Below are 11,112 nucleotides of genomic sequence, written 5' to 3'. Positions count from 1 at the left end.
TGTGGCGAAGATGGCGGACGGCTTTCACTCCAACCCGGGCTTTGAGGCCCGGATCCTCCGGAACCTCAATGAGAATACCCGACGACACAGGCTCCACGCACTCAGGCGATATTTCTTATCGCCCGAACTTCCCTTCAAGGATGCAAAGTTCACTCGCACTGTACGTCGAACGCTCGGTCTGGAGCTTCAACAACCACGTCTCTTTTCAATCTCCTCCCGCCTCTCTCTTCCTCGCTCCACCTCTTCCGGTCACGATCCGGATTTCCGGCCACATTTTACCAGGAGCGCTTTTAAATCTTTTAACCACAACAACCCTTTCCCTTAAGTCACAATAAGGATAATATCTAGAACCAACAATGATAACAACAACCCTAATGAGGGCCGAATCCGTAACAGCATTGCCACAATGTTGCTACGTTTCACTTTCGTTGTTGCAACGTTTCACACCAACGTTTTAAGAACATTGCAATGTTGAGTTTTGTTTATGTTTCCACAACGTTTATCACGACGTTATTATAACTATGCAACAACGTTTTTATGACGTTATTGCACGTACGTTTGCACAATGACAGGAACATTTACACCAACGTTGCAGGAACGTTCAAAAGTTGAGTTTTGCTGACATTTCCACAACGTTTTATCATAACATTGTGTTAACGTTATTATAACTTTGCAGCAACCTTAACTTTACAGGAAAATTTACACAACGTTGCAGGAACGTTCAAACGTTGAGTTTTGCTGATGTTTCCACAACGTTTTATCATAACGTTGCGTTAACGTTATTATAACTTTGCAGCAACGTTTTATAACGCCATTGCAGGTACATTTACACAACCTTTACAGGAACATTTACACAACGTTGTGGGAACGTTCAAACGTTGGGTTTTGCTGACGTTTCCACGTTTTATCATAACGTTGCGTTAACGTTATTATAACTTTGCAGCAACGTTTTATAACCGGCGCCCTAGGAACTACGTAACTTCCGGTGAGTGCACCCTTCGCGACAACAGTCACGTGATTGGATACGTTGAAAACAAACCACAAAAGGGCACGTGTTACAGCTTACTTCCGGTAGTCTCGCCCTCATCTATTGCAGGGATATTTTACATAACGTTTTTTGTTTCATAACATTACGGTTTAACATTCAGAAATCAATAAAAATAGAACACTGAGATTTTGTTTGTGACATTTATTTTGGACTTGTTTTTTTGTTTGTGTGAAAAATGAAGAATTGAAATTTGACAATTGAAAAAACAATTGTAATTTGAAAGCAGGTCGGCTGGGCAGGTCGATGCTGTTCTTCACAAATCACCATCATCCTCACACCTGTAGTCCATCTGCACTGCATGAACTATACACCTGAATCAGTCGACATCTGAAAAAAAAACATCAATAAAAGTGCTTATTAAATTATCAAGAGGGGAGAGAAAAATCATTCTACATAGTTATCCAAAACATGTATTACCCTTTATTTGAAGCATATATGAAAGGTCTTCGTTATCCAAAACATGTATTACCCTTTATTTGAAGCATATATGAAAGGTCATCGTTATCCAAAACATGTATTACCCTTTATTTGAAGCATATATGAAAGGTCATAGTGATACAAAACATGTATTACCCTTTATTTGAAGCATATATGAAAGGTCATAGTGATACAAAACATGTATTACCTTTTATTTGAAGCATATATGAAAGGTCATAGTTATCCAAAACATGTATTACCCTTTATTTGAAGCATATATGAAAGGTCATAGTTATCCAAAACATGTATTACCCTTTATTTGAAGCATATATGAAAGGTCATAGTTATCCAAAACATGTATTACCCTTTATTTGAAGCATATATGAAAGGTCATAGTGATACAAAACATGTATTACCCTTTATTTGAAGCATATATGAAAGGTCATAGTTATACAAAACATGTATTACCCTTTATTTGAAGCATATATGAAAGGTCATCGTTATCCAAAACATGTATTACCCTTTATTTGAAGCATATATGAAAGGTCATAGTGATACAAAACATGTATTACCCTTTATTTGAAGCATATATGAAAGGTCATAGTGATACAAAACATGTATTACCCTTTATTTGAAGCATATATGAAAGGTCATAGTTATCCAAAACATGTATTACCCTTTATTTGAAGCATATATGAAAGGTCATAGTTATACAAAAGATGTATTACCCTTTATTTGAAGCATATATGAAAGGTCATCGTTATCCAAAACATGTATTACCCTTTATTTGAAGCATATATGAAAGGTCATAGTGATACAAAACATGTATTACCCTTTATTTGAAGCATATATGAAAGGTCATAGTGATACAAAACATGTATTACCCTTTATTTGAAGCATATATGAAAGGTCATAGTTATCCAAAACATGTATTACCCTTTATTTGAAGCATATATGAAAGGTCATCGTTATCCAAAACATGTATTACCCTTTATTTGAAGCATATATGAAAGGTCATAGTGATACAAAACATGTATTACCCTTTATTTGAAGCATATATGAAAGGTCATAGTTATACAAAACATGTATTACCCTTTATTTGAAGCATATATGAAAGGTCATAGTTATACAAAACATGTATTACCCTTTATTTGAAGCATATATGAAAGGTCATAGTTATACAAAACATGTATTACCCTTTATTTGAAGCATATATGAAAGGTCATAGTTATCCAAAACATGTATTACCCTTTATTTGAAGCATATATGAAAGGTCATAGTTAAAAAAACATGTATTACCCTTTATTTGAAGCATATATGAAAGGTCATCGTTATCCAAACCATGTATTACCCTTTATTTGAAGCATATATGAAAGGTCATAGTTATACAAAACATGTATTACCCTTTATTTGAAGCATATATGAAAGGTCATAGTTATACAAAACATGTATTACCCTTTATTTGAAGCATATATGAAAGGTCATAGTTATCCAATGTATTACCCTTTTCTTGAAGCATATATGAAAGGTCATAGTTATACAAAACATGTATTACCCTTTATTTGAAGCATATATGAAAGGTCATCGTTATCCAAACCATGTATTACCCTTTATTTGAAGCATATATGAAAGGTCATAGTTATCCAAAACATGTATTACCCTTTATTTGAAGCATATATGAAAGGTCATAGTTATACAAAACATGTATTACCCTTTATTTGAAGCATATATGAAAGGTCATAGTTATCCAAAACATGTATTACCCTTTATTTGAAGCATATATGAAAGGTCATAGTTATACAAAACATGTATTACCCTTTATTTGAAGCATATATGAAAGGTCATAGTTATACAAAACATGTATTACCCTTTATTTGAAGCATATATGAAAGGTCATAGTTATACAAAACATGTATTACCCTTTATTTGAAGCATATATGAAAGGTCATAGTTATACAAAACATGTATTACCCTTTATTTGAAGCATATATGAAAGGTCATAGTTATACAAAACATGTATTACCCTTTATTTGAAGCATATATGAAAGGTCATAGTTATACAAAACATGTATTACCCTTTATTTGAAGCATATATGAAAGGTCATAGTTATACAAAACATGTATTACCCTTTATTTGAAGCATATATGAAAGGTCATAGTTATCCAAAACATGTATTACCCTTTATTTGAAGCATATATGAAAGGTCATAGTTATCCAAAACATGTATTACCCTTTATTTGAAGCATATATGAAAGGTCATAGTTATACAAAACATGTATTACCCTTTATTTGAAGCATATATGAAAGGTCATAGTTATCCAAAACATGTATTACCCTTTATTTGAAGCATATATGAAAGGTCATAGTTATCCAATGTATTACCCTTTATTTGAAGCATATATGAAAGGTCATAGTTATACAAAACATGTATTACCCTTTATTTGAAGCATATATGAAAGGTCATAGTTATCCAAAACATGTATTACCCTTTATTTGAAGCATATATGAAAGGTCATAGTTATACAAAACATGTATTACCCTTTATTTGAAGCATATATGAAAGGTCATAGTTATCCAAAACATGTATTACCCTTTATTTGAAGCATATATGAAAGGTCATAGTGATACAAAACATGTATTACCCTTTATTTGAAGCATATATGAAAGGTCATAGTTATCCAATGTATTACCCTTTATTTGAAGCATATATGAAAGGTCATAGTTATACAAAACATGTATAACCTTTTATTTGAAGCATATATGAAAGGTCATAGTTATCCAATGTATTACCCTTTATTTGAAGCATATATGAAAGGTCATAGTTATACAAAACATGTATTACCCTTTATTTGAAGCATATATGAAAGGTCATCGTTATCCAAAACATGTATTACCCTTTATTTGAAGCATATATGAAAGGTCATAGTTATCCAAAACATGTATTACCCTTTATTTGAAGCATATATGAAAGGTCATAGTTATCCAAAACATGTATTACCCTTTATTTGAAGCATATATGAAAGGTCATCGTTATCCAAACCATGTATTACCCTTTATTTGAAGCATATATGAAAGGTCATAGTTATCCAATGTATTACCCTTTATTTGAAGCATATATGAAAGGTCATAGTTATACAAAACATGTATTACCCTTTATTTGAAGCATATATGAAAGGTCATCGTTATCCAAAACATGTATTACCCTTTATTTGAAGCATATATGAAAGGTCATAGTTATACAAAACATGTATTACCCTTTATTTGAAGCATATATGAAAGGTCATAGTTATACAAAACATGTATTACCCTTTATTTGAAGCATATATGAAAGGTCATAGTTATACAAAACATGTATTACCCTTTATTTGAAGCATATATGAAAGGTCATAGTGATACAAAACATGTATTACCCTTTATTTGAAGCATATATGAAAGGTCATAGTTATCCAAAACATGTATTACCCTTTATTTGAAGCATATATGAAAGGTCATAGTTATCCAAAACATGTATTACCCTTTATTTGAAGCATATATGAAAGGTCATAGTTATACAAAACATGTATTACCCTTTATTTGAAGCATATATGAAAGGTCATAGTTATCCAAAACATGTATTACCCTTTATTTGAAGCATATATGAAAGGTCATAGTGATACAAAACATGTATTACCCTTTATTTGAAGCATATATGAAAGGTCATAGTTATCCAATGTATTACCCTTTATTTGAAGCATATATGAAAGGTCATAGTTATACAAAACATGTATTACCCTTTATTTGAAGCATATATGAAAGGTCATAGTTATACAAAACATGTATTACCCTTTATTTGAAGCATATATGAAAGGTCATAGTTATACAAAACATGTATTACCCTTTATTTGAAGCATATATGAAAGGTCATAGTGATACAAAACATGTATTACCCTTTATTTGAAGCATATATGAAAGGTCATAGTTATCCAAAACATGTATTACCCTTTATTTGAAGCATATATGAAAGGTCATAGTTATCCAAAACATGTATTACCCTTTATTTGAAGCATATATGAAAGGTCATAGTGATACAAAACATGTATTACCCTTTATTTGAAGCATATATGAAAGGTCATAGTTATACAAAACATGTATTACCCTTTATTTGAAGCATATATGAAAGGTCATAGTGATACAAAACATGTATTACCCTTTATTTGAAGCATATATGAAAGGTCATAGTTATACAAAACATGTATTACCCTTTATTTGAAGCATATATGAAAGGTCATAGTTATCCAAAAGATGTATTACCCTTTATTTGAAGCATATATGAAAGGTCATAGTGATACAAAACATGTATTACCCTTTATTTGAAGCATATATGAAAGGTCATAGTTATCCAAAACATGTATTACCCTTTATTTGAAGCATATATGAAAGGTCATAGTTATCCAAAACATGTATTACCCTTTATTTGAAGCATATATGAAAGGTCATAGTGATACAAAACATGTATTACCCTTTATTTGAAGCATATATGAAAGGTCATAGTTATACAAAACATGTATTACCCTTTATTTGAAGCATATATGAAAGGTCATAGTGATACAAAACATGTATTACCCTTTATTTGAAGCATATATGAAAGGTCATAGTTATACAAAACATGTATTACCCTTTATTTGAAGCATATATGAAAGGTCATAGTTATACAAAACATGTATTACCCTTTATTTGAAGCATATATGAAAGGTCATAGTTATACAAAACATGTATTACCCTTTATTTGAAGCATATATGAAAGGTCATAGTTATACAAAACATGTATTCCCCTTTACTTGAAGCATATATGAAAGGTTTTGCATATAAACGTTTTCATAAGAAACTTGTAGTGAAACAAAAATCTTGCCGGGTCAATGTCACCAACTTCTGAATCTAAACTGTTAACGGATTTCAACGAAACCACTGTCAGCTTAAGTTAACACATCACTTATCAGTTATCCCCCCCTCACTCCACAAAGCTGTTTTAATTTAAGGCGTCACGTGTAAGGACCCACAATGCATAGCGAGTCCTTCAGCGCTTATCTTTTGCACCTCAAACTTCCAAACACAAATAGAAAACGAACAAATGAATCCATAATGCCAAAAATTAGATTTGTTATGCTCAAACACTTATAGGAATGTATTAGGATCTGAAAAGTGAAAGTATCGCATTGGAACCTGAAAATTATCGTATTTTCATAAATCGTATCGAGCAGTCAAATTATAAACCCAATAATGATGGTAATCAGGGCCGGCGCCAGACCGTCTTGCGCCCTCGGCAAGGCCAGCAACTTGCTTCCCTTCCCTTCCCTCCCCCCCCCCCCCCCCCCGCCCAATATTTTTTTTGCCAACTTCGATAAATAATTCTCCCGTTTTCCTGACGATGATCAATCCATGCGCCCAACGACGAAATGGCGGCAGCGTTTTGAACATGCCGATGTGACGTATACTTATAGTATTAATAATATAACACCCGATTAATGTTCGTGGGTGTTACATATAAATAGATTAACCAAAGGACCAGCAGGCGGGTTTCTTCCAAGGGCAGTGAGTGAGTTCAATCCCGAACAGCATAAATTACTCCGAAGCGAGCGCAGCACACAACGAGCCTTGACTCACCCCCAGGCGTCACTTCCGTCCCGTCCTCATGCTCCAAAAACCAACCACCGGAAGTCCCTTCAAGAAAATCCGGCCATCTATATACAGACTTGGCATTTAATATGGAATATTTTTTTTGTGGGGGTGAACTTACTTTTCAAGATGACTTAGAACCAAAAGTTCATTGGAATTATGTTGAAATTATTCTAGATTTTGTTAATGTGACCTTTAAAAGAAACAAAAACCACATTTGACATTTCGAAACAAATAAATTGATCCTTGAAAGTGATGTAAACTGATATCGAACTCAATTCACGGACAGTACTGTGTTAAACTTCTGTACGTTTTCCAGAAGTATCTCTTTATTTTGCACATTAGCCAAAAATTTTTTTAACAAAAACAAAAGTTCAATTACGACTGGGATTACGGACAGTAAAATTACAGTTCAGTACTTCATGTAACCCCCACGAGCATTCAGGAGACCACGTACACGTTGAGGCATGCTGTTCACGAGATTTGCCAAGGTTTGGACAGGAATCGCTTGCCATGCAGTGACAATAGTCTGCTGCAATTCACGCACAGAGGTCGGCTGCTGGTCCAAGTGGTCGATTTGACACGTTAATTCTGCCCACAAGTTCTCTATCGGATTCATATCCGGGGACATGGCAGGCCACTCCATATGCTCTGCACCACGGTCAGCAAGAAAGTGTTAGATCATGCGAGCACGATGAGGCCGTGCATTGGCATATTGGAAGACAAAGTTTCCTCAAAAGGCTGCAGGAGCAAATGGAAGCAATGTTTCTTCCAGCATAGCCCTGTACTTGAACTGGTTCAGGTTTCCATTCAGAACAACCAGGTCAGTTTTGCCCCCTGCAGGAAAAGCAGCCCAAACGGTCACCCCACCACCACCAGCTTGGACTCTTGGCACTATACAATCTTCGTTGTAGGCTTCATGCACTTGTCTGCGCACTCGGACGCGGCCATCTTGACGATAGACCAGAAATCTAGACTCGTCACTGAAGGTCACGTGATTCCAGTGTCCTGGCTGCCATTGACGGTGCTCTCTGGCCCACTGCAATCGGCGCTGGCTGTGTTGTCTGGTCAGGCGTGGCTTTCTCAGGGGACGCCTGGCACGATAGCTTGCTTGAACCAGTCGTTGGTTGACTCGCCTTCTGGATACAGGCACATTTGTCAGTTGCTGCCAATCAGCCCTAAGCCGATTAGCTGACTTGGTACGGCCATTGCGGACTAACTGGTGCAGCTGGCGATCATCTCTCCTTGTGGTTCTGCGGGGACGTCCTGGCCTCGGTATTGGAATAGGGACACCCCTCTGAGCATTTCGTTTCAGGATCTTTGACACCTGACCTTGAGTGATGCCATACTGCCGAGCAATAGCACGCTCTTTCATGCTGTAATTTCGTAAAGCCACCACTCCATGACAAACAGCATTGTCGAGTTGACGGACCATCTCCAGAGGAAGCGGCAATAACGTTTGGAGACGTGCAGCAGTTGTTTTCTACTAATACAGAACGGAACAACCCTTGTATACCCGACTGTGAAGCCAATCGTCAAATGCACCTGTCCGTACATTTTGCCACGCCACCTGTGATATAATCCTGTTGTTGACTTCTTGCTGCGACAGACAATCAGTGACATGGTTCTTTTAACAAATAAATCACCAAAGTGTAAAAGAAACTCATCAGATTGATATACTGAGTTAAGAAAGTAAATCCAAGTCAAGAAAAAAAATAAATTCCATATTAAATGCCAAGTCTGTATAATGGAGCAAGTGTATGTATGTATATATATATGTATGAATGAATGAATGAATGATCGTTTTAAGGCCATTTTCCCCGCTAGAGCAGGGGTTGGCCTTGCGGGCCCCATGACAATCATGGTTCCCTGTTTGAGGCAATGTTTTTATGGCCCTTCCTGACGCCAACCCTTGGTCGCCTCTTATGATGCGCAGGGATACGGTGTACCTATTCTAAGCCGGGGTACACACCAGGATCATTCATCCCAGGAAGCTGGTACTCAATTTGCCGACCTCGGAAGGATGACAGGCTGAGTCAATCCCCCTGGTGTTAATTCAGCGATCAACCGGGATTCGAACCCAGGATCCACGGATCCTAAGCTGGCACCCTAACCTCCAAGCCAACACCAGGGATTGTATGATTATTATTATATATATATATATATATATATATATATATATATATATATATATATATATATATATATATATATATATATATATATATATATATATATATATATATATATATATATATATATATATATATATATATATATATATATATATATATATATATATATATAATATATATATATATATATATATATATATATATATATATATATATATATATATATATATATATATATATATATATATATATATATATATATATATATATATATAGTATCTATCTATATAATTCCAGCAATCTCTGTGTGTATGTCTGTACGTGTCTGTACGTTTGTCTGTGACCGCTGTTTCTCGACAACCACGGGTCCGATATACTTGAAACTTGCCAGGTATATTGCTGGGGACCCGAGGATGTGCCTTTTCAAGGTTTCATATTAATCGGACAATTACTTACCGAGCTATGTCCAAAAAACGATTCAACCAATCAGAGAGCAGCGAACGATCGCGTGTGCCGAACGTGGCGGGCACACTCTGCCTCGGATGGCACATTTGAGAGCGTATTCATTTATTTCACGTTTGCAAACTATGTTGGCGTTAAACTATGTTTTACAACTAATAAAAACGAATTTGCGATTCATTCGCTTTCCTGCGCGTTTGTGTACGCGATGGCGATTTCTTTACCAAACTCCGGAAGCCGTTCGCTTTGGACCGAACCATTTCATGTAAATAGAGGGGGGGGATTGTCACCACTCGCAAGCCGTTCGCTTTGGACCAAACCATTTCATGTAAATAGAGGGGGGGGATATAATTTTAGATATAGATATAGTACGGGCATGCCCTAGTATATATAAATGCCAGGAGCTGCCAGGAGCCGACTCAGTATATCAATCTGGTGATATATATATATATATATATATATATATATATATATATATATATATATATATAATATCTATCTATAATTCCAGTAATCTCTGTGTGTGTGTGTGTCTGTGTGTGTGTGTGTGTGTGTGTTTGTCTGTGACCGCTGTTTCTCGACAACTACCGGTCCGATATACTTGAAACTTGCCAGGTATATTGCTGGGGACCCGAGGATGTGCCTTTTCAAGGTTTGAAATTAATCGGAGAAGTAGTTACCGAGCTATGGCGATTTAGCCGTTCGCCGTTCGCTTTGGCTTTGCGAATGGACCAAACCATTTCATGTAAATAGAAGGGGGGGTTCTGTGGTCGTTGCGAATGGACCAAACCATTTCATGTAAATAGAGGGGGGGGGGGGGTTCTGTGGTCGTTACTGCCACGTGGTTTCAAAGTTTTTTTTTTGTTGTTGTTGTTTGCACGCATGCTTTTTTGCACGCACGTACGGGCACCCACGTACGGGCACGTCCTAGTCTATCTATAATTCCAGTAATCTCTGTGTGTGTGTGTGTCTGTGTGTGTGTGTGTGTGTGTGTGTGTGTGTTTGTCTGTGACCGCTGTTTCTCGACAACTACCGGTCCGATATACTTGAAACTTGCCAGGTATATTGCTGGGGACCCGAGGATGTGCCTTTTCAAGGTTTCATATTAATCGGAGAAGTAGTTACCGAGCTATGGCGATTTCTTTACCAAACTCCGCAAGCCGTTCGCTTTGGACCAAACCATTTCATGTAAATAGAGGGGGGGGGGGGGGGGGTGGTTCTGTGGTCATTGCGAATTGACCAAACCATTTCATGTAAATAGAGGGGGGGGGTTCTGTGGTCGTTACTGCCACGTGGTTTCAAAGTTTTTTTTTTGTTGTTGTTGTTTGCACGCATGCTTTTTTGCACGCACGTACGGGCACCCACGTACGGGCACGTCCTAGTCTATCTATAATTCCAGT

At 36.2% G+C, this 11,112-nt stretch overlaps 1 protein-coding gene across 3 annotated transcripts in view; it reads right to left on the bottom strand.

Annotated features, from left to right (window-relative positions):
- Window positions 1-1,174: 1,174 nt before the first annotated feature.
- The window catches only part of LOC137423029 (pleckstrin homology domain-containing family S member 1-like), a 41,737-nt gene continuing 31,799 nt past the window's right edge, over window positions 1,175-11,112 (bottom strand). For all 3 annotated transcript variants that reach the window (XM_078774762.1, XM_068109801.2, XM_068109800.2), the window contains exon 6: window positions 1,175-1,375. In XM_078774762.1, coding sequence (XP_078630888.1) covers window positions 1,352-1,375 — 24 coding nt within the window. In that variant the 3' untranslated portion in view covers window positions 1,175-1,351. The remainder of the gene's footprint in view (window positions 1,376-11,112) is intronic.

The sequence above is a fragment of the Myxine glutinosa genome, chromosome 3 (assembly GCF_964187855.1).
Source record: "Myxine glutinosa chromosome 3, kmMyxGlut1.1, whole genome shotgun sequence".
Lineage (NCBI taxonomy): Eukaryota > Metazoa > Chordata > Myxini > Myxiniformes > Myxinidae > Myxine > Myxine glutinosa.
Note: the sequence above shows the minus strand (reverse complement) of the source record. Positions and strands in the feature narration are given on the sequence as shown.